The following is a 24,277-nucleotide window of genomic DNA, read 5'->3' on the forward strand; positions in this document are numbered from 1 at the left end:
AGAGTAACGAATTAAACTGGTAACTAATTAAAACTAATTAACGCTAATAACAAATATAATTAATATCTCTAATAAATATGTTATATATTGTGCATGTCTTTCATCTCCTAGTTCTCGTTTTCCATACTTGGTGTCAGTCCTCTTCACATATCATAGTCAACAGAATTTTTTTTATTTTTATCACAATATGATTCAAATCACAGTAAACAGAAAATCTTTTATTTTTATCACAATATGAAAGCTGACAAGCCAATGACATTTTTATAGGGATCAACACTTCCAAATTTCCAATATAATGCTAGTAGTTTTCTACTAACATATCTCTAAGTTTATACATCTAAATGACACATTATGATTAATTATTCAATGCTACATTAGATATAAATCATGTACTCCATTTGGCAGCACCTTGAATTATTGCTTTGATTAATACCTACCTGATAGAAGATTTTAATAGAGTGTTTAACGCAGACGTTTCTTAATTGTTTGTTTGTTTTTTTATCTGCAAGTACTGCATGGCCATGGAAGAGACAAGCAATGAAGAAAATGATTGCAGGTGGGACCTACGGTGGTGGCTCTTTATTGCAGAAAATGTTAATTATAGAATGAATGACAAGACATAAAGGTTGTGTTGTGAAGATGTCACATCGATATTGCCAGATAGATAAGGTTGATAGTTGACTAGACTTGCGGGGACTGTCCTTCATTTCATTTTATTGTTGATTGCATTTTATTTATTTATTATTGAAATGAAACATATGATCGAATTATAAAAAAATATGAGAGAAAAAATACTACAAAAATAAATGGAAAGAGACCAAAGAGTCAGAAAATATACCAATATCTACCATGATGTCGTTAGTGTCTCAGGTATCCTGTCCCACGGAGCAAGGAGGGGATGGGGATGTAGTCTTTGATATTCATCCACAGGTCATTTGTTACATCAACCCCCCTAACACCCATTGAACACTTGAGAAAGAAAAAATATAAGTTTAATAGAATTTATAAAAAAATAAGAAAAAACATCTACAAAGAAATATTGATAAGATATTTAAAATAATAAGATTTTTTACATCATTATTCTTATTTTAAGTTGAAATGCAGTTTTTCACACGCTGAAAGAGATGCTATAGATGACTTGTTTGTAGCATCCAAATACTACATACTATCTAATTTATTAGAGATCACACATTATTTTCTATGTTCCATATGAAAGATAATTATGTTTACGCTAAATAAAATTATTATACGTAACAATAATCAAATTCTCTCATAATATTTAACACACCTACAACTTTAAAATCTAAATTTAAGAAAATTAAAATAGTTTTACATAGTTAATTAATAGGTAGATATTAAATAGTATAAATATAATTATATACACACAACTCTGAATATTATTGATACAAGTGAGATAAACTTCATGAGAATGTAGAACGACTCCAACATAACATTTTTAGCCGTGGTTATAGATAAAATGATTTTTGTTGAGAATCGTAGTAGAACGACTCCAACATAAACTTTATTTTGTCTATAACCAAATTATAAGTATCAAATGCTTTTTGCCTTTCTCAACATAAGAATCCAAAAAGGGAAAAAGAAAACATAGAAGAAGGTCCAACATGGGACCAACGAAAAGCACCATTAATCCTTGGCCCAATTGATAAACTTTTCGATATTCTGTGAAGATTGACCACCTTCGTCAAAGTTATTCACGGTCAATTCCTTCAGCTTCACTGATCTTGCTTTTATATCTTCGTTCCCAAGCAGTTGCTCCACCTTCTTCCTTATCTCTCCCTTCATTATTAATCCATTCTCATCCTGGTCTAATCCCAGTCCAACCTTCCACACATCACAAATATATGACTTATTAATAAATTGGTCACTGAAAAATGGCCAACACAAGAAAGGTATGCCACCACATACACCTTCTATGATAGAATTCCAACCACAATGGGTAATGAAGCAAGCTATGGCAGGGTGGTTCAATATCTTCTTTTGTGGAGCCCATCCAATAATTTTACCTTTAGATCCATGGAATTCATTTGGGTATGTATTGTTTACCTTGTTATTCTCATTACTTGGACGTACAACCCAAAGAAAAGGCTTGTTAAGGAGATCAAGCCCAATAGCTAATTCATTGAATTGGTTTGGTTCCACTATTGCCAAACTTCCAAAAGAAACATACACAACAGATTGGGGTGGATGTTGATCCAACCAATGTAGGCAAGTTGTGTCTTCTCTCCAGAATGAGCTTTTGTTGGTGTCACTTTGCATCAATGGGCCAATTGAAAGGAACCTTGGCCACATGGCAAGTGCTCCTGGCTCAAGATCACAAGTGGTGTTGCAAAGCCACCATTCTCCTAACTTCAAACTTTGAGTATCTTCTACCATGTGAAGGAAAAAGTTCTTACCAAGGCTACACCATGGTAGATTTGCCGTGTCCATCATAGGCGAATTTGGTAAAAGCTGAATCTCCTGTTTTCTGGTCGGAAGTCCTGCAAAGTCCGAAGAAAATTAAGAATGATTGCCTATGTCAGTGTTTGACTACCACTAAAAGAAATTTTAGTCTACAAAAAAGAATATAAAGAAGTTTACTATGCATTATAAAAAAATTCATTAAGTCTTCTCTTTTCAATATAATAATTTGTTTTTTCTAATTTAGTGATCATGGATATCTCCCAGTTCATTGGATAAAAAAGTATTTATATTTGTGGTATATGATTGTTTATGGTTTAAAAGAATTTTACATATGAAAATCGAACATGAATTTATATGCTAAATAAATTGTTTTTATTCATTTGAATCCATTAGAATCTCATACAATACGCTAACCCTTTGGACTCTAATAATATATTTAATAAAAAACAAAATATCACTATAAACATTATGAATTTATACTTAAAGTCTCATACAATAAGCTAACCCTTTGGACTCTAATAATATATTTAATAAAAAACAAAATATCACTATAAACATTATGAATTTATACTTAAAGTGTGATGTAGTAATTAATAGTGTGTGTCTTTTTTAGGTTTTCAATAAAATTAATTTTTAATAATTGTTTTTATTTATTAGTATAAAAAAATGATGTAATAACACCAATGCATGATATCTTTAGCGTAAATTTATATTGCCTTTTTCTTATAATATTGTAGGTACTTTATTTAATTACCCTAAAACCAACGTCAATTACGTGTTCAAATTGGGTTGTACCTGTAGTGGGATTCAATTAGCAGTAAAACTTGACCATGTTTAGAAGAAGAAAAAATGAGAACTGCCATCAAACCATGTACATAAAAAATTGCATATCAAGAAGGGAGAAGAATATATACAAATTTATTGGCCATTGATATTTTATGATGATTTGTAACTGAATTAATGCTTGATTCCAATTCCTGGTGAAGTTTAATTAATATCCAAATAATAGGTTAGCTAACATAATATAATATAGTAATTAATTAGTTTGTTCTTACCAGTTTCAGAGTCTATAATTCCTTCATCAATGAGCCTTGGTATGGACTCAAAAGAGGCCAGCGAAGTAGCGGAAGCAGGCCACAGAAGAGCCCCTTTGATTCCCAATTTGTGTGAAACTTCCAAGGCCCATCCTATGTTCTTAGAAACAACCAGACAAGTGATCTTGTTGTTGTCACCATCCAAAGCATTATTATTATTATTGATGTCTTGTATGAGCCTGTGAAGCTTAGTAGGCATGGTGTTTCTGAGTGACAAAATCACCTTCGGTTGGTCACTTCTGTCATCTTCTGGATCCAAACCATCTGGGAGTGTCACAAACTTTATCTGTGCTCCCAAGTGGTCAATTTCACTCTTCATTCTCTTTTGGTTGAACTCAGTGATCAAAAAGGTTATTTTGCAGCCATGGTTGGCCAAAACCTGAGAGAACTGCAGAAGTGGATTCATGTGTCCTAGAATTGGATAAGGCATAACAAGAAAGTGTGGGTAACTCATTTCTGTTGATGTAAATTTGAAGAGGGAATAGGGGAGGGGACAATAATGAGAGATGTAGAAGGCTGAGTGAAATGTGAGTTTTTAGTACTTGTTATTTGTTGCTCATTGGGAAGTTATTTATATATGTTAATGATAACTTATTATTTGTAAGGAGAATGAGTTGTGTCAACACTCGCATGCTAGTAAGAGAAAGTGATAGAAGGAAGAAAAATATAGGTATAATAATATGTTGTGACAAAAAGAGAAACAAAATAAAAAATCAAATAGATATTTGCCAATTAGAGTATCCATGTATTAAATGTTATAAATGTGTTTGTTACTTGAATCAGTTGGCTTCTTCAAGTTATACGTGGGTCTCAAGAAATTTTTTAAAAAATATATATAAGATGTGCAAAAATTTTAGGTAAATCACGTGTTTCTTGAAGTGTGTGGGTCTCAAGAAATGATCCACTCAAGTGATAAAAATAAATAATATGTTACTACTACATCCACAATTTTAAAGACTGGCTCGGTGCGATTGGATATTGGTGGTATAACCAATTGAACTATTTTTTTTATAAGAATGTAAAGTTTAACAAAAATATAACATAATTGACACAATCAAGAATCAATCCCAGAACTTGAAAATTATGTTATAGATCAACTTACTAATAGACCACCGTAATTAATTAATTAGTAAACTTGTCATACAAATCATATATATTTTGTTATATCTTACTTATTGGTTCCATGGTTCAAATAATTACCATCAATCAATCTAGTATTTGGATCTAGTCAACTACTGGTTCACTTTTTAAAACACAAACTATATTGATATTTATCTTCATTTAGTTCTTTGTTAAAAAAATAAATTATTGTGATTATTTAAAAAATATATATTATAAAAATAGAAACCACACATAAAACATTTACATAAATAATAAATAATCAGAAAAAGAAGATTTTATTTTGAGATGTTAAAAATAAATATATTTTTATTTGCAAAAAATATATAATTTCTCCTAGAAAATTTTAAAATAAAAAACCTATAATGAATTAATGATAATGAAAATACAAGATACTTTTAGTTTTTTTAAGATTAATTCCAAATTTTAAAAAAATAATAAAAAATTATACCCTTACAAAGTCAAATCATATCAATCTAATATCCATCAACCCAATTATAATTAAAGGAATCAATGGTAAGGTTTATTTCAAATAAAAAAATTGATGGCATCCGAAAATATTAAAATTAAGAATTTAATTTATAATATTTTTATACAAAAATCTAAAAAAAATTACGTTATCGTTATTAAATTTCTACGTTAGTTTAAAGGCTTGTATAACTTAAACTCACCCTCCTCATTTTATCCTTTTTACTCTATTCAGATCCCCCCCTCGCACTCACAGCAACAAACTGACAACATGAGGAATTAGAGGATGAGGGGAAAATGGAAAAGAAGCTTGAAAGCTGGAAATTTGAAACGAGTAAAACTCAGAAGGTATAATTATAATTAAAAACACCAAAAATGAGTATGATATTCCTCTTATTTATATACAATGAATATTTGAGCACTAATAATATTAATTAGTTATCAATTGCTGTCCAAAAAAAAATAGTTATCAATTTAAGTAACAAATCCACATAATTCAACAGCATATCTCCACCCCTTAAGCTGGTAGCTATGCTATATGACTACAACCAACCAACTTGGAAATAAAATAGGCAAAGCAAAGCAGAAACTAAATTTGTCATTGGACTTAACTTCTATTCTTTTGAAATTGGAAAAGATTCTTTTGAGTATCTTTGGACCCAACAGGGAGATGCAATCTGCTGTTTAGCTATAGTAAACGAATTTCAGACATAAAAATTGAGAAAAATTAAAGAGAGACAACTTCCAATCCAAACTATAGCAGGAGGTAGTACTACTTTGCCCAGTTAATAAACTTTTCTAGATTCTTTGAAGATTGATCACCATTAACTGAGTTATTCACAGTCAATTCCTTCAGTTTCAACGATCTAGCTTTGATGTCTTCATTCCCAAGCAATTGATCCACCTTCTTCCTTATCTCTCCCTTCAGTATTAATCCATTTCCATCCTTGTCTAATTTCAATCCAACCTTCCACACGTCACAAATATACGACCTATTAACAAATTGGTCAGAGAAAAATGGCCAACACAAGAAAGGTATGCCACTGCATACACCTTCTATAGTTGAATTCCAACCACAGTGACTAATGAAGCAAGCTATGGCAGGGTGGTTCAATATCTTCCTCTGAGGCACCCAATTGACAATTTTACCTTTACTTCCATGGAATTCATCAGGGTATGCACTATTTACCTTGTTATTATTGTCGGAACGTACAACCCAAAGAAAAGGCATGTTAAGGAGATCAAGTCCTAGAGCTAGTTCTTTGAATTGGTTAGGTTCAACTATTGCTAAACTACCAAAAGAAACATACACAACAGATTGAGGTGGCTGCTGATCCAACCAATCTAGGCAAGTTATGTCCTCTTCCCAGAATGAATTTTTGTTGGTGTCACTTTCCATCAATGGGCCAATTGGGAGGAACCTTGGAGATATGGCAAGTGCTCCAGGCTCAAGATCACAAGTGGTGTTGCAAAGCCACCATTCTCCTAACTCCAAGATTTTCATCTCTTTAACTATTTGAGGGAAGAAAACCTTACCTAGGCCACCCCATGGAAGGTCTGCAGGGTCCATCATAGGCATATTTAGGGAAAGCTGGAATTCTTGTTTCTTGGTTGCTACTCCTGCAATTACAATGGCTAAAGTTAATAAGAAGTTCTTTCATTTTTATGCCTTTAGCAAATTAACTGAGAAAGAGAGATCCATCATTATGCATTTTGGCTTTCTAAATCAAAATAACAGCATTGACATCTTAATATTTTTTCAATGAAAATGTATGAACCCCCATGTTGAGGTGATGCCAGGCCCCCTAGTTTTGAAAGCAATCAGAATGGACTCTAGTAGTTCTAACCCCAACTTTGCAAACATGGTTTTTTAGAATTTAAAAATCCTAACTCAATTTATAAAACTAGGTCTTATGTTGAAGGTTATATTTTATATATATACACTATTTTGACTATAACATTAGTTAACATGAAATTTCCAACACACTTCCTTTTCACCTTTTCTCGCTGAAGACTGAACATCTCAAATACAGAGTGTGCAAAACCGGACAGCACAATCAAATAATGACCTAATGTCCAATAACGGGGGAATTTATCACTGGTCAGTATGAAATCTCTAATATATTTCATGCAGTGTCCCATATGAATAACATGACACGATTATTATTCAAAAGTACTAGTATGGTTTACTGCAAATCAAAATCAATTTGCAGTATCCAGAATGAGTTACCACAGTAACAAGGCTTGTTTGGGTGATATATTAATTAGACGGTTCAAAATCAATTGTGAGGATTGGAAGAATTAATTTTGACAGAAACAAACACTCATGTGCACACACAGCATAACTTTGTCGTGGTAAGGTGAGCACTTTCAATACCTTCCAAAAATGTGAAACAAAATTTTTAAAGTACTATTTCATTAACTTTGGGAAAATAGACACCTTGATGAAATTTGTATGTGACTACCAGTAAAAAAAAAGAATTAACTGTAACAAGATTGAGTGAATATCATTCTTACCTTCTGAGTCTATAATTCCATCATCAATCAGCCTTGGAATGCAATAGCATGCAGCCAAGGAAGTTGCAGATGCAGTCCAAAGAAAAGCTCCTTCAATTCCAAGTTTGTGTCCAACTTCCAAGGCCCAACACATATTCATAGTAGCAACTATGCAAGTTATGCTATTCTCAGCATCCAAAGCATTGATATCTTCTATGAGCTTTGGAAGCAAAGAAGGCATGTTGCTTTGGATAGACAAAAAAACTTTCTCATGGTCACTTCTATCATCTTCAGGTTCCAAGCCATCTGGGAGTGTCACAAACTTGATTCCTGATTCCTTAAGGTTGTCTAGTTCAGCACCAGCGTTGTTTGCTCTTTTGTGGCTGAACTCTGTGTTCAGAAATGTGATTTTGCAGCCATGCTTGGTTAGAGCCTCAGACAATTGCATAAGGGGATTCACATGACCCAGAACTGGATATGGTATAACGAGAAAGTGAGGGATACCCATGTGGTTGAAAATTGGTTTGCTAAGAAAGAAATCTGAGGAGGTTGAAATATATGATCCAAGAGTTTGAGATGGATTTTATGGTGGGACTAGTTTTGGATGAGACCTTTTTATATGCGTATTTTAAATTTGGTTTATCAAGATTAAAGTAATACTATATAAATCGTCCTAACAGTTTTGATTAATTAATTGCATGAATACTAAAAGGATTAGGTGTAATAACGAGGTTCAAATTCTATTAAAGTGTCTTATCAAATATGTACTTTAAAATAATGTCCACATTTAACATTTCAGAGGTGTCAACATTTAACAGGACTAGGCGTTGAATTTCTGCTTCCAATCCAAGGAGACTTTTATTAATTTGGATTACTTTCTTTCTATCGAGGTCACATGTTGTAATAATGTTGTAAGGTACTTCTGAATTGAAATGACTAAGTGAGTCAGTGCCGTGCCGCCAGGGACAAGTCAAAAATATTTATCTATTTTATTTTTTACATGGTAGGTAGTAGTTTATTTCGTATAAGATAAAATACTTTTATATAGGCTTTCTTCTTCTTTTTTTTTAATTCATATTGCGTAAGTGCATACGCATTCAAGTAAATAGCAACATATATAGTTCAGCAAATCAACGAAGAAGGCTATTCAAGAAAATTCAACTACAAGCTACGATGGAGGAAAAATCCTGATTTAAAGTTTAAACCGTAGATATATATGGCTTACATGTTAATAAATCACAAAAACATGTAGTGGAAAGTGAAATGAGAGAAATATAAAAACAGAGCAAGCATTTACCTTCTTAAAAATTGTAGGACGAATAATTCTGAAAGAATTTATGCGGGGTTCTCCCTCCCTCTCTAGTATTAGGGAAATTAGTAAGATGTTTAAATGACAATGATCTATAGGTATGATTTAATTAAATATCAAAGTAATTTGAAATCCTTTCTTCTTTATTTATGAGAATGTTGAAACAAATTATAAAAAAGATTAAAATGATATAATTTATGCCTAACTTTATTATTACTTGCTAGAAGGTTATAAATATCTCTTTTTCTAGTGAAAAGATAATAAATGTTCATATTTGATCTCTCATCACCCCTCGTGTTATGATGCAAACAATGTTTGGTGATATAAAATATATGATAAAATTTGAAGTTCATCATTTACGTGATATTTTCTAATTATCATTTTCTATTATTATTTATTGTTTATTGTGTGAGTTTGAATGAGAAAATAATTATTGGCTTAAATGTAATAGGCTCAAACATTTTTGGGAAACACATTTTGTGAGAAAGATTTGTGGTATTATTTAATTTAACTATTTTTTTACACAACAATTTTTATATTTGCATGATACTCATTTTGTTTCACTTTTCTTTCTTGTATCACTTATCACATCTTTTACTTTTTCTTTCCTATAGTATGAATGCATGCACTCCTTGGGCATCAAAAGAAACATTTACTAGCTAGTACTGAAGTAATAGTAGTTTCTCTAATTTGGAAATCATGGGCTGAAGACACTAATTTGGAAATCATGAGCTGAGGGAGTATTTGTTACAAAATCTGATGATTCATCTCAGGGGTGTAAGGGTGTAAGTGATTTGCCGTTGAATCCAGATTTGTCTATTTTTTTATCTAATTTAATTAAATTTAATTGAGTTAGATTGAATTGAGTTTACCCTTTTTCTTACCAACTCAATCCATTTCAATTCAATTTTGATTGGATTGATTATCGGATCTAACCATTAAAAAATTATTACCTTAAATCTTGGAAAAAAAATTTAAAAAATTATGAAGCTCAAAAAATAATAAAATATTTTATTTGACAAAAAATGATAAATACATTATTCATATGATGAACAATAATCACTCATAAAATTTTGAAAATCATGAAAAAGTAACATTAGGTTAGATTGGATTGAGTTAGGTTTGATCATATCCAAAACTCCACACCCGTCATCCAATCCAATTATAATCGATTTAGTTAAATTAAAACCAATTCAATTTAATTCATAAAAATCTAATTGAATTGGGATTAAAATCAAGTGGATTCTTGAATTTGGTTCGACGCACTTGCACCCTTAATTCACCTAGAGACTTGACATACAAAGTTTGGCCAAACTTTGAATACCAGTTCTTGCTCCTGTGACTTTACTCCATTTATTTTCACAATGCACATTTATTTTTAAACCTTGCGTTCGTTGACATAATAGTGAGGTTTTAAACAAGTTTCTTAAAGTCAATACTGGGTACAAGTTTTTGTAAGAAAAACCATGCCCTTTGCCTTACTCTGTTTTGACTAGTGTCAGCTGAATGAAACCAAAAGAAATTATTGATAACTCTACAATTATGTAACGCAACCAGATAGGCTAGTAATAGTGAATAAAGGGACACATGATTCATTGAATGAACTTCATAATACAAATGGGATGTATACGACAGCTCCTAACATTTTTCATAGATTAAGTTGTCTACTGCATAAACATGTGTACGAAATACATTGCAAAGATTCAAATAATAATAATAATAATAAAAACAACTTCTTCCAATCCAAACTATTGCCAAAAGTATCATTACTTTGCCCAGTTGATAAACTTCTCTAGATTTTTTGTAGACTGACCAAATTTGCCTATGTTGTTCATAGTCGATTCCTTCAATTTCAATGATCTTGCTTTTATGTCTTCATCAAGAAGCAGTTTCTCCACCTTCTTCCTTATCTCTCCCTTAGAAATGATCCCATTTTCATCCTTGTCTAATCCAAGTCCAATCTTCCACACATCACAAACATATGACTTGTTAACATGTTGATCCTTGGCAAATGGCCAGCACAAGAAAGGTATGCCACCAGACACACCTTCCACAGTAGAATTCCAACCACAGTGGCTCATGAAGCAAGCCAATGCAGGGTGGTTCAATATCTTCTTTTGTGGCGCCCAACCCACAATTTTGCCTCTACTTCCATGGAATTCATGTGGGTATTCATTAATACTTACATTGTTGTCATTACTTGGACGTACAACCCAAATAAAAGGCTTGTCAAGAAGATCAAGTCCAAGAGCCAATTCATTAAATTGGTTGGGGTCCATCACTGCCATACTTCCAAAAGAAACATACACAACAGATTGAGGTAGTTGCTGATCTAACCACTCCAGACAAGTTGTGTCTTCTTCCCAGAATGAACTTTTGTTGCTCTCACTCCCCATCAGTGGACCAATTGGTAGGAGCCTTGGTGATATGAAAAACGCTGCAGGCTCAAGGTTACAAGTAGAGTTGCAAAGCCACCATTCTCCTAGCCTCATAGTTTGCATCTCTTGCACAAGATGGTCAAAGTGCAACTTATCATGGCCACGCCATGGAAAGTTCTCTGTGTCCATCATAGGCATATTTGGGGAGAGTTGGATCTCTTGTCTTCTGATGGGAACCCCTTCAATGCCAAAAAAGAAATTAAAAACAATGAAACCTCCCATTAGTAGTTAGTATACAAATACAATTATTAATTTCTCAAAAAATTTGACATAAAAAGTACTATAATGCGTAACAAGAATATGTAAATATTATTATTATTACCATATGAATCTATAACCCCATCATGAATTAGCTTTGGGATGAAATCACACATGGCCAATGAAGTTGCTGATGCCGGCCATAGAAGAGCCCCTTTGATTCCCAAATTGTGGCCAACTTTCAAAGCCCAAGTCATGCTCAATGTGACAACCAAACAAGTGATCTTATTGTTGACATCTAAAGCATTGATATCATGTATGAGCTTGGGAAGCATAGAAGGCATGTTGGTTTTGATTGAGAGAACAACTTTCTTCTGGTCACTTCTATCATCTTCAGGGCTTAAGCCATCAGGGAGTGTCACAAACTTTATCCCTGATGTCTTGAGGTTGTCTAGGCCAGAACCAGAACCAGTGTTGTTGTTCAACCTTTTGTGGCTGAACTCTGTGTTCAGAAAAGTGATATTGCAACCATGTTTGACTAGAATCTGAGACAAGTGGATAAGGGGATTCACATGGCCAAGAACTGGATATGGTATAAGAAGAAAGTGAGGGATGGTCATTGTGGTGGCTGAAAAAACTGACTCTTGGAAAATGAGTTCTTTGGAGATTGAAAGATATAGTTAGTGTGAGTGATTGTTGCTTGGGCAAGTGTTTATTCAGTTGCCATAAAAGATGCATTTACTTTTTTGGTACAAGACTTCATGAGTACTAGGTTCATCTACATCCACGCCATTGCAGGTACAAACATATCGAACTAAGCTTGTCTCGTTTTCAGAGAACACCAACAAAAGCCAAAACATGATAAAACGTTTACTCTAACAAGGTAATCATGTTTTAGTCTAATTTTCTTAAAGTGTGACTCACTGTGTGAGTCTACTTAGGGCGGATCCAAGAATACATCAAAGTTAAGATCGATAATTTTTTTACATAGTTATTTAAATATCAAATTCTAATAAATCATTATTGAATAAATAATAAATTTAATAAAGAATTTATTATTAATTTAATGTGTAAAACTAAAAATAAGGTCTATTAGTGGAAGAAAAATAAGTAAATATTAAGTCAAAAACATATTTTTTAAAGTAAAATTATAAATATATATTTTACAAGCTAACAGTATTTTTTTACAAGCATTTATTCGATTTTTTTTATTTGCTCTATATCAGAAATTAATTCCTCACAGCATATACATATTTTAATATAAATTTTTTTAGTAAAATTATTTTAAATACATATATTATTTAATTTTAAAAAATAAGATATGCGTTAATAGTGTAAATAATTTTTTGTATTATATATGCATATATATAAACTGTAATGCCATTAAGAATTGAGTCTAATAGATGGGAATAACCTTTCATTATATAATGGATCAAAGTTCACATTCTTGTTTAAAAGTATTCGAATTCACATTTAATTATAGCGTCTCGAATGAATTGTATTTGAAGAAGAATATACACGTTTTATAACAAAAAATGTTTTCTTAATATTGATATAATATATAAAAATTTGAATTAATAGTGTATTTACAAATGACATAAATAATTTTTACACTCATTCAATTAAAAACTATCATATATAATTTGTCTGTCGACTTTTAGAGGATCCTAAGCATTATATTAAATGTCTTATTAATGATATAAATAATTTTTACACTCAATCAATTAAAAACTATCATATATAATTTGGCTGTTGACTTTTAGAGGATCCTAAGCATTATATTAAATGTTTTATTAATGATAATTTTTAATTAGTTGTTGATAATATTGGGTTTCTTTTTTTTTTTTTTTGTACTGCAGTTATTGATAATATAAAGCAAAAGGACGTTACGACAAAAAGCTCGTTCTCCATGAATAGTTCTTCGTGGACAAATCAATGCTCTGTAGTACTGTTGGCTTAGATTAATTTTACTACGGATTTACCTACGGTCACAAAATTGACTGCTGAAAATCTTTACAGTACTTCATCTTTTTCATACATTAAAAATTTACTTTATTTCTTATATATATATTATTAGTATAATCAATTATGCATATATACCAACCGATCGAGCCCTTGCTTCATTTCCAAACAATATGGCATACGAAAATCTATTTATTATATAGAGATTAAATGTGAACACTTCTTAGTTCTTAACTCGTGTGGTTGTATTATTATGAAACACCAGCCTCTTCGGCTATACTCAATTCTATTCTATTAAGATCTTGGTTAAAGTTTTACATTCATCTTTATTTTAACAGTATCCTATATAAGAAAATAGGCAAAAAGATGCCACAGCTGCATTAATTTGCTAGAAAAATATAGGTGACTAGCCTGTAAAATTATGTCAATCTCTTGCTCTGCTACCTTATCAAGCCGCACTGTTGCACTGATTGCATGTAGAGGCATCGCAACAGCACTTAATTTGCGAGATACTGGTAGTATATGATTTTAATTGGACCCCAACAAGCCATTTTCTGCAGTGGATTATACCAGCCAATATTTAATGTTTGAATTGCTTCATTGTTAACTTAAGTTTTACTATACTCTCTTTCCTTCTCATTATTTAATTTTATTACAAGAAAGGAGCTTATAAAGGACATGCATGAGTGGTGCTTGCTGCATTAAATTGAAATAAATTTGAGTGTCTTGCTCTCTCTTGCTGCTTTCGTGGGCGACATAGTTTACATTTTCGTATTTTTTTATTATTATTTTTGCATGGCCTCCCAGTCCCATTGTTAATATTTATTAATCATATAAAATTTCATACAAGATGCATTGGGATTTCTGGCTCTGTGTTAGCTTCTTATACTTATTTTGGGAGCAATGATTGCATAATTTACTGCATTATCTTCTTAGTACCTAAATTTTCTAAGATTTTTATTTTTAGTTTTTGAATTTTTTATTTTTAGTTTTTGAATTTTTTATTTTTATTTTTAATTCCTAAAAAAAATTGTCCCTATTTTTAGTTCTTGAATGTTTTTCATCCTTACTTTTAGTCATTTTTAAAGACTAAAAATAAGAAGAAAAAAATTAAAAGACTAAAATTAAAACAAAAAAAAGTTAAAAGTGTAAAAACAGATAAAAAAAATGTTTAAAAATTAAAAACATAAATTCTAAAAATTTCAAGTAAATTTAAAAAGTAATATAAATATATTTTTTTATGTATAAAGGGTTGAATTAGAAGAAAAGTTTGCATTTCTTATCATAATGCTCATAAATTCAATCTCATAAAATGAATCTCATAAATTCTTTTGTTATATGTTTCTACACTTCTCAAAAATTTTAAACATCTAAATTCTTAAATTTTAACCAATTAACATAGATGATCTATTTCTTACGAGAGAAGACTTAAATTCAATCTTACATAATACACTCTTAATGAAAGACGTTAAATTTTAAATATGATTAAGCTTTGATAAAAAATCAGTTTTATATTTAATTCAAAGGATTGAAACTTATAAAAATACCTATGAATGTCTCTAGGAAGCCTAAAATTCTAATTGGTAATACCAAATAATAAAAATTTATCTATCTATTTGATAAATATTCTACAACTAATGTAGATTTAGTATATGTATATTTTACCTTTGTAATTAAATTATAACTTCTTTATATCTTCATTACATTATTTTTAACTTCTTTATTATATGTATTTTAATTTGCATATCCTCATTACATTATTTTTATAGAGCTAATTTTAGTATTTTTAGTGATGTTTAACAAAATGCAGCCAACACTAGGCGCGGGCATTACGAGTGTCGGGTGCAAGAACATGCGGTATAGAACTATAGATCCTCTCTGGTAATATTACCATTGAATAAGATCCTATCTCTTGGATATTAATATAAAGGATTTTCATTATAAAGTGAAAGTTAAAAAATAAAAGATGGGATCATGATACTTAAGAATCTCAAATTTTATTTTTTATTTTTTCAATTGAGAGAATCTCTTCCCAAGAACATGGAGTGATAGGCACCCAAGCCTAGGAGCTAGACTCTGGCAAACAGAATGATGCCAGTATTTAGGAGAGATGGGCATTGAAGACAGTAAGTCAAACGTTGGATCTCGAGTCACATATTAATGGATGAAGTTTTCAAAAACATTTTGCCATTTTTTTAAAGTTTAAAAAGAAGAAAGTTTTTATGCTAAGGTTTTGGGAGTCAAGAATTTTGGAAGACCTAAAAGGAAGTAGATGCAATTAGCTAGATGATTTCATTCTCCATTTTTTATTTTTTATTTTTAGTTTTTTCATGTGTAACTAAAATCCTAGAGGTTAAGGTTAATGAACTGAATCCATAACTTTGCAACTTGGATATTTTGCTTAATTGTGAAAATTGTTCCTACTTTATAATAAAAGAATATGTGTGTCTGACTTTTTTAAAAAAATCTTAGACCACAAGTAATTGATGTATTATAAGTAAAATTATTTTTTAATCCAATAAATCAAGAAATACTCATAATTTCTTACCTATGATAAAAAAATTAATCTAACTCAATAAATTCAAATTACAAAAATAGAAGTTAGCTTATATTAGACTATATTATTACTGAAGAAGGAAAAGATATTTGTACAATTGTATCCTTATCATCTTTAGATCATTTGGTTCTCTTTTGTATTTATAATTTTTGTTTTGATCCATTTTTCTATTGCTTATTTTTAAGAGATATAAAATTGGTTTGATAAATAACAAAAAAGGAAAGAAGAAATGGCGGGTTCAAATTCCTCTCTACTAACAAAATATCAATTAATATTTTCAGATAAAAAAAAACTATTGTTCATTCTTTAATTGCTTGAATAATCCATACTGGTAGTAGTTGTTGGCAATTATCTCAATTCCACTAGCATTGACATATCAGGAACAAAGTAAACATCTGGCTTCAAAATCTTACAATTCCAGAAAGATCCAAGTTGTAAATCACCCATAGTATTGGAGGCTTCAATTAAGCAATCTGACATTGTTTAAGTCCTTTAATTTGTTGAAGTTACATTCTCCTCATGGCCTCATCCAGAGCAGACACACTACCACTAGTTTCTTTGACAAAACAATGTTTGGGACAGAATTTTGAGTTCAGTCTTGACTAATTTATAGACCTCACCAGTTCTCCTATGGCTCATCCTCATTCCCCTTCCTAGTCATCTGCTTGTCCTCTAGACACTTCAAATGATTGTCCTTGAAAGCTCTATATTTTATCATAAGGAGAAAAAACTGAAGCATCAAAATTAGAAATATAAGAAGCTAATAAAAATTAAGCTTCTCACATAAATTAAAATTAACTTATGCATCGACATAAATTAGAATCAATTTTTGGAGAAGTTAACTCAGACAACTTTCATAAATTAATTTTAACTTATGTGAAAAACTTAATTCATTTTACCTTTTTTATTTTCTTCTCAAGTGTTTATTGAGAAATTTGTCCAAATAAATCATAGTCAGCCATATATAAATAGATAGACAGCTTAAAAAGCAATTAGTAAGTGAGCTCTGTCTCAAGTAGAAATAGGCACCTCCTCTGTTCTTGAATCTTGAAAGGGTATCTCTAAGGGTAGGTGCTGGAGCAAATCCACTTATATAAACCAATATCTTCTTCAGAAAAGAATGTTTTTGAGTGTGTTCTAACTCAAAGAAATGCACAAAAGATGCCACGGGGACACACTCAACGTTTCTTTTTTTGAAGTGGAATGTGTTAGTATTGAACTGACTTTAAAAGATAGAGCAATAGGCATGATTGCAATTAAAAGTCAGTGAGGGTTATTTTAGGAAACAGCAATGCCATACCTTACGAAAGTGTTTTTCATAAATGCAGCAGAAAACCACATGTTTACATGCTATTTGATAAATATTAAATAAATAAAAAAAAGAACTTTCACAGAAATCAAAGATGGTCGGTGTTATATTGCTATATACAATTTTGGTCGTGTGCATGAATTCGTACTAATAAGCATTTCCATTTAGGACTAGAAATAAATCTCCTCCCTTCAAAATAGTGAACAGTTACTAAATTTTTCTGAGACAGTTAGTAAAGGTTAAGGAAAAATATAGGAAACTAGAAATATTTTTTTCTGTTCAAAATAGTGAACAGTTACACACAGACCCTCTTTTTGTGTCAGAAAAGCTACCATACAGAATATGGTTTCTTAGTCATCAAAGAAACAAGAAAAGGAATGGGAGAGAGGGGAGAAAACCACCTTCAAGGATCAAGAATCAAAGAAAGGAAAGAACCAAAAAAATATGAGAAATAGATCCGGGTAAAGGTCTCTAATCCTTTATCGTGGAAATAATGAGATTCATAATTTTCAATATACTCAAAAACTACATAACAGAATGAACAATTTTACTAACTAGTAACTAAATTACAACGATTTCCAAACTATACCAAAGCATTATTAATCTGCCCAGCTGATAAAGTTTTTGAGATTCTTTGAAGAGTGACCACCTTCTACTGTGTTATTCAAGGTCAATTCCTTCAGTTTCAATGACCTTGCTTTTATGCAGTCATCACCAAGTAATTGCTCTACCTTCTTCCTTATCTCTCCCTTTGATATGAATCCATTCTCATCCTTGTCTAATCCCAATCCAACCTTCCACACATCACAAATATGTGACTTGTTAACAAACTGATCCTGGGCTAATGGCCAACACAAGAAAGGTACGCCACCACATACACCTTCTATAGTAGAATTCCAACCACAGTGACTAATGAAACAAGCTATGGCAGGGTGGTTCAATATCTTCTTCTGTGGTGTACAACCTACAATTCTGCCTTTACTTCCATGAAATTCATCAAAGTATGCATTGTTTACCTCGTTATCATTACTCGGCCCTACAACCCAAAGAAAAGACGTGTCAAGGAAATCAAGTCCAAGAGCTAATTCCTTAAGTTTGTTGTGATCAATTACTGCCGAACTACCAAAGGAAATCAAGTCCAAAACATATTTAGTCAATATTATTCAACTATAAATTACAACATATAATAAATTTATTAATTTTTATAAAAATTACATATAATCGTTACTACCATGATTTAATTTTAGTTAATAGGGTAAAAACAATTCTGCCTTTACTTCCATGATTTAATTTTTAGTTAATATGGTAAATAATTTTTTACATTATTTATGCATTTTAATTAAATTACAAACACACACATATATATATAAATTAATCCTTTCATGTCATGATCATTGATTATGCAGGGAGACATAAGGTTAATATTATAATTGAGAAAGTCAATTTAACTCATTTAAGGATGAAGGGAGAAGGGATAGGTCACAGGTATGAATCTCTCGTTTACATTTTTAATAAAAACTAATAAATTAACATTTATCGATAAAAATAAATTATTAATTATGCTATACTACCATAATAACAAAACAAAAATAACTAGTTGAATACAAAACCAAATTAAGCATAATTACTTCGCCCAATCCATAAAGAAGTTGAGATTCTTTGATGACTGACCACCTTCTAGTATGTTATTTATGATCATGTCCTTCAATTTCAATGACCTAGCTTTTATGTCTTCATCAACAAGCAGTTGATTCGCCTTCTTCCTTATCTCTTCCCTTAAAATTATTCCATTTTCATCCTTGTCTAGTCCAAGCCCAATCTTCCATACATCACATATATATGACGTGTCAAGATATTGATCAGTGGCACATGGCCAACACAAGAAAGGTACACCAGCACATATACCTTCAAGGGTAGAATTCCAACCACAGTGACTAATGAAGCAAGCCAATGCAGGGTGGTTCAATATCTTCTTCTGTGGTGCCCAACCAATTATTTTACCTTTACTTCCATGAAAATCATGTGGGTATGCATTAGCATTTTCCTTGTTGTCATTACTTGGACGTACAACCCAAATAAAAGGCTTGTCAAGGAGATCAAGTGCAAGAGCTAATTCTCCAAATTGGTTTGGATCCAATACTGCTAAACTGCCAAAGGAAACATATATGACAGATTGAGGTTGTTGTTGATCTAACCACTCTAAGCAAGTTGTGTCTTCTTCCCAGAATGAACTTTTGTTGCTCTCACTCTCCATCAATGGCCCAATGGATAGGAACTTTGGTGATATGGAAAATGCTCCAGGCTCAAGATCATAAGTAGTGTTGCAAAGCCACCACTCTCCTAACTCCGAAGTTTGCAGCTCTTGCACAAGATGGTCAAAGAATATCTTATTAAAGCCACGCCATGGAAAGTTTTGTGTGTTCATCGTAGGCATATTTGGAGAGAGTTGAATTTCTTGTTTTTTGGTAGGAAGTCCTGTAATGCCAAAGGGAAATAATGAAAACTCCGGTTGTCTCTACTTGCACTATTAATTAACCGAGTGATTGGGACCAACCATCAGGAAAATTTTGACGTGGGAAATACCAAGTTAACATCGACTATATTTGAAAGTTAACAAAAATTACGAAAATTTCTTTGTTCTTTTGCCATAATGAAGTAAATTAGGTTGACCCCTTCGGTTAACATAATTAAAATTGGAAGAATCAAATTACAAATCAAAAGCCAGCAGTACGAAATTTGCCATGTACAACTGAATTGCATGAAAATTATCAGTGACTTTGATTTACATGTATATCTAACTAATATTTTGAATAGTGGTATGATAACTTTCACGCGAGGTTCTGTAAAAAAAAAAAAAAAAAAACTTTTACACGGGATTTAGATATTTAATGATAGAAGATGGAATGGCAAAATTTAACATAAAATGAAATAGCATACGTGTCATGGTATGGAACAAAATCAAATAAAATTATCATAACATTATGATTAAGTTCCTCTCCAGTGATTCCATCCAATATTTAATGATATTAATTGATGACTTGACTTGACAAATGATATAGCTAGTAAACACAATATACTAAGTAAAAAAACACAAAATATTTAGACTAGCTACAATAACCTAAAAAAAGTATTCTAATTGTTGTGTTTTTTATAATACTTATAGGTAAATACATTTTTATGAAACAAAAATAAATAAATAAAAAAGAAATATTTTTCTATTTTAAGAAAATTTAGGGTTGCAAATAAATCGACCTAAATCGAGTTCAATTTAATTTTGTTTGAGTTTAATTCAAGCTCAACATGAATATTTTTTTCAACTCATTTCAAGCTTAGGAGAAAAAAAGAAGATCAGTTCAGCTAGTTAGTTTGAATTATATGAATCAAAAGTCATTTTTTTTAAATTTTATAAATTTTAAATTTATTAATAGATTTTAGACAAAATTAAATTTATTCTATTAACTTAAAAGGATCATAAGGTATAACAAAAAAAATATAACTATAACAAAAGTTTACATAAATAAAAACTATCACACTTTACATATATAAAATTATAGAAAACATAATCAATTATATATATATATGACCGATTCTTGAATTAAATGAGTTTAACTATATACAACTCAAGTTTTATTCATTTATTTAACCACTTCATTTTTTAGTTTAAATTTATCTCTTTTAAGTCATGAATTACATTTATCGAGCTTAATATCAAATTAAATTTTAAATTATCTTTGAGTTGATTTGATTCATTGTGAACCCTAAATAAATTCATCATTTAAATATGGATGAAATTAGGATGGAGTGACCCTATTGTTTATATTGAAAACTTTTAAAGATTCATTTAATTAACTCAATAAAAACTTAGGATATCAAAATCTCACAATACAATGCATAAGGAACTAAAAATATAATTTTAGCCAAAAGAATTATTTACCTTGAGAATCAATAATGCCATCATCAATCAGCTTTGGGATGCAAGCAACAGAAGCCAAGGAAGTTGCAGATGCTGGACACAGAAGAGCCCCTTTGATTCCCAGTCTGTGGCCAACTTCCAAAGCCCAACTCATAGTAAATGTAACAATAATACATGTGATCTTTTTGTCAACATCCAAGGCATTAACATCTTCTATGAGCTTTGGAAGCAAAGCAGGCATGTTGCTTTTAATAGACAAAAGAACTTTCGTAACATCACTTCTGTCATCTTCAGCATCCAAACCATCAGGGAGAGTCACCAACCCTACTTGCGAATGCTCGAGGTTGTCAGCACCAGAAGTCTTGGCTCGTTTGTGGTTGAACTCAGTGTGCACAAAAGTGACCTTGCAACCATGCTTGGCCAAAAGCTGAGAGAATTGCATAAGGGGGTTCACATGTCCTTGAACTGGAAATGGTATACAAAGAAAGTGAGGGATGCCCATTAGCATGAACTGTTGATGAAGGCAAACAAGAGAATTATTAGAAGACTCGAAGATAAAAGGGTGTGATTGTTATTTATTTGTTGAGTCAGGAGGGCTTGGTGAAATTAATGTTTGTAGTTTATATGCATAATGCTTTTTCTCTTATATAAAAGGTCATGGCTATTAAAACGCAAGTATATATGTAACGGAGGTACTTGATTGTACTATTCAAAGTTGGTGGGTTTGAATACACTGGCAAGGACATTTCAAATGGATAAATTATTATAAAATACATAGTCTCAATGAATTTTCATGCAACATTTAGTTAATTAAATATATTTTTTTTCTTCTAAGGTATAAATTTTAATTAAATCAACAAGAAAATATTAGTTTAAACCGTAGTTAGAGACTACACAAGAATTTCAGCTTCAAAGGTGAACCATACCCTACTTCTTCATCCTAGAAGCCGCCCGTACACAAGAATTTCAGCTTCAAAGGTGACCAAATTATTCATAGAATTATTATTTAAAATACTTATTTAAAATGACTTTAATGAAATCCCTCTATTTTATTTGGCTACGTGCTTTCATCTTATTTTGGCTGGTTGTGGTTGTCTTATCCTATCATTAAGTCTTGAAAAGCTTAAGAAATTACTTACTACTCCTTATGTCATATTATTATGTGGCTATAAGCAGAGCAGAAGTTTTGATAGCTCCACGCCACTGCCACTCTATTCTTTTTAGGCGCCAAACTCATGAAATTTTTGCCGCCAATTCTTCTTCACTTTATTTAAACCATAGATTATATTGTATTTTTAGCCATGCTAGTTGTTACTTGTAGATAAAGTTCATCAATATATGATTTTTTTTTTAAAAAGGAAACTTGGAGTATAAAAATGTATTATTCTATATAAAAGTTTAATTTTTATATATTTTTTATGTAATTTTCTTACAGTAAATTATTAAGAAATATAATAGTTATAATTTTTAAAGTAATTATAATACAAATAAACAAATTTTTTTATATATAAAAAAAAAGCTTTTTACTTTTTAGTGTATCTTTTATTTAATTTTATTCTTATATATACTTTTAAGAGTAAGAAATTACATTAATTGTAATATGAAAATATACTTGAAGTAGAAGAATATTATATATATGATGACATCTTTTATTTAATTAAGAAATTACATTACTTTTTTCTTTTGCAAGTGTTTCTAGAAAAATTTACTTAAACATGCTCTAAAGAAGCTAAATCTACCATTTTATGATAATTCTGGCTAAAATAGAAAAATTACATACAAATAAAAAAGTTACTACATTTTTTTCTAGAAAAAAGAAAAAACTATGATACATGCCTATTTTTTGTTTTGTAAATGAAGTTGTATGAGAAGGGCACTTGGTGTGGTTCCTAATCCATTGAAGAGAAATTATTAAAATATGAAGTCTGCTCTTATCTAAATTACCCTTATTTATTCAAATTAAGAGAACCTTTAGTAGAATATAGGAAGTTGCAAAGTTTGGATACTCATTTTATGCTAAAGTTTGGATCTTTTTTATTTTTTCAACCCTGGTCTGGAAAGAGTGTGCAAAAGGGGCATTTATGCTTTAAGTTATTTACAAAATCCATTTTTGACTATGATTTTGTATTTTTGGTTTTCAATGTTTGTTTTAATTTGTCTTCTTGTTCTTCCTTGTGGATATGGTATATTAACTTATGGCTTATGTATTTTGTGGGATCGATGGATCAATATGGGTTGCTGATATATATTATATTTAATTATTTATATTTCGTCTTTGAAAGTAGGCATTCAAAGACGGTGCTTACCTCAGTAATGTCTTAGAATGTTTGGTGTTTTGGGACTTGTCGTTGAAATTTTTAAATTTTAACGACGTCATATTCAACGACGTTCGAAGAACGACGTTGTATCTCCTATTTGACCGTTGTAGAATCACTTTTTTTCTAGTAGTGCCGTTATTATGTCAACTGCTCTGCGGAATGTAGAAATGATATTTTACTCTAACTTTCTACAAGATTAATTCTACACAAAATACTGTTCATGGATACTCGTCATGGGTAACAGCTGACGTTTTAAGTCATACTTTTATAAGAAAAAAAAATTACCTAAATTCAAAATGCTTGTACAGATTAATGAATACATAAATACTGATCATGAACACTCGTCAAAGTCGATCGTGCGTAATAGCTAACGTGTTAAAACATAAAACTCCCTGCCCAGGAGAAATTTTGTCTAGCTAATATTCAAAGTTGGAGACATGTATCATCAATTCAACAGATAAAAGAAATGTCATCATCCAAATACCAAAGTTACTTGTAGACAACATCTGCCACGTCGTAACTATATACATAAAGCATATAGGACCATATTAAATATATATATATATATATTGAGAATCGGAAATAAATAATAGTATTTGATTTTAGAGAAAGCATATATATTTGATTTAGAGGAAATAGAATCTCCATTAATTATGTGTAGTAAATATGACTAGC

At 30.8% G+C, this 24,277-nt stretch overlaps 4 protein-coding genes across 4 annotated transcripts; all 4 read right to left on the minus strand.

Moving 5' to 3' along the window:
• Positions 1-1,391: 1,391 nt before the first annotated feature.
• Positions 1,392-4,177, minus strand: LOC114395591 (UDP-glycosyltransferase 83A1-like). Its single transcript, XM_028357417.1, has 2 exons — positions 3,477-4,177; positions 1,392-2,498 (listed from the first exon to the last, which is right to left on the minus strand). Exons 1-2 carry the CDS (start codon positions 3,967-3,969, stop codon positions 1,645-1,647), a joined length of 1,347 nt encoding a protein of 448 aa, XP_028213218.1. The 5' UTR covers positions 3,970-4,177; the 3' UTR covers positions 1,392-1,644.
• A 1,338-nt stretch (positions 4,178-5,515) lies between these two features.
• LOC114397578 (UDP-glycosyltransferase 83A1-like) lies at positions 5,516-8,197 on the minus strand. Its single transcript, XM_028359679.1, has 2 exons — positions 7,620-8,197; positions 5,516-6,722 (listed from the first exon to the last, which is right to left on the minus strand). Exons 1-2 carry the CDS (start codon positions 8,104-8,106, stop codon positions 5,875-5,877), a joined length of 1,335 nt encoding a protein of 444 aa, XP_028215480.1. The 5' UTR covers positions 8,107-8,197; the 3' UTR covers positions 5,516-5,874.
• Positions 8,198-10,478: 2,281 nt separating this feature from the next.
• Positions 10,479-12,463, minus strand: LOC114395892 (UDP-glycosyltransferase 83A1-like). Its single transcript, XM_028357760.1, has 2 exons — positions 11,668-12,463; positions 10,479-11,524 (listed from the first exon to the last, which is right to left on the minus strand). Exons 1-2 carry the CDS (start codon positions 12,161-12,163, stop codon positions 10,674-10,676), a joined length of 1,347 nt encoding a protein of 448 aa, XP_028213561.1. The 5' UTR covers positions 12,164-12,463; the 3' UTR covers positions 10,479-10,673.
• A 5,485-nt stretch (positions 12,464-17,948) lies between these two features.
• LOC114396184 (UDP-glycosyltransferase 83A1-like) lies at positions 17,949-21,889 on the minus strand. The gene is made up of 3 exons (XM_028358087.1): positions 21,306-21,889; positions 19,277-19,846; positions 17,949-18,251 (listed from the first exon to the last, which is right to left on the minus strand). Exons 1-3 carry the CDS (start codon positions 21,790-21,792, stop codon positions 17,971-17,973), a joined length of 1,338 nt encoding a protein of 445 aa, XP_028213888.1. The 5' UTR covers positions 21,793-21,889; the 3' UTR covers positions 17,949-17,970.
• Between the last annotated feature and the right edge of the window lie 2,388 nt (positions 21,890-24,277).

The sequence above is a fragment of the Glycine soja genome, chromosome 18 (assembly GCF_004193775.1).
Source record: "Glycine soja cultivar W05 chromosome 18, ASM419377v2, whole genome shotgun sequence".
NCBI classification, from domain to species: domain Eukaryota; kingdom Viridiplantae; phylum Streptophyta; class Magnoliopsida; order Fabales; family Fabaceae; genus Glycine; species Glycine soja.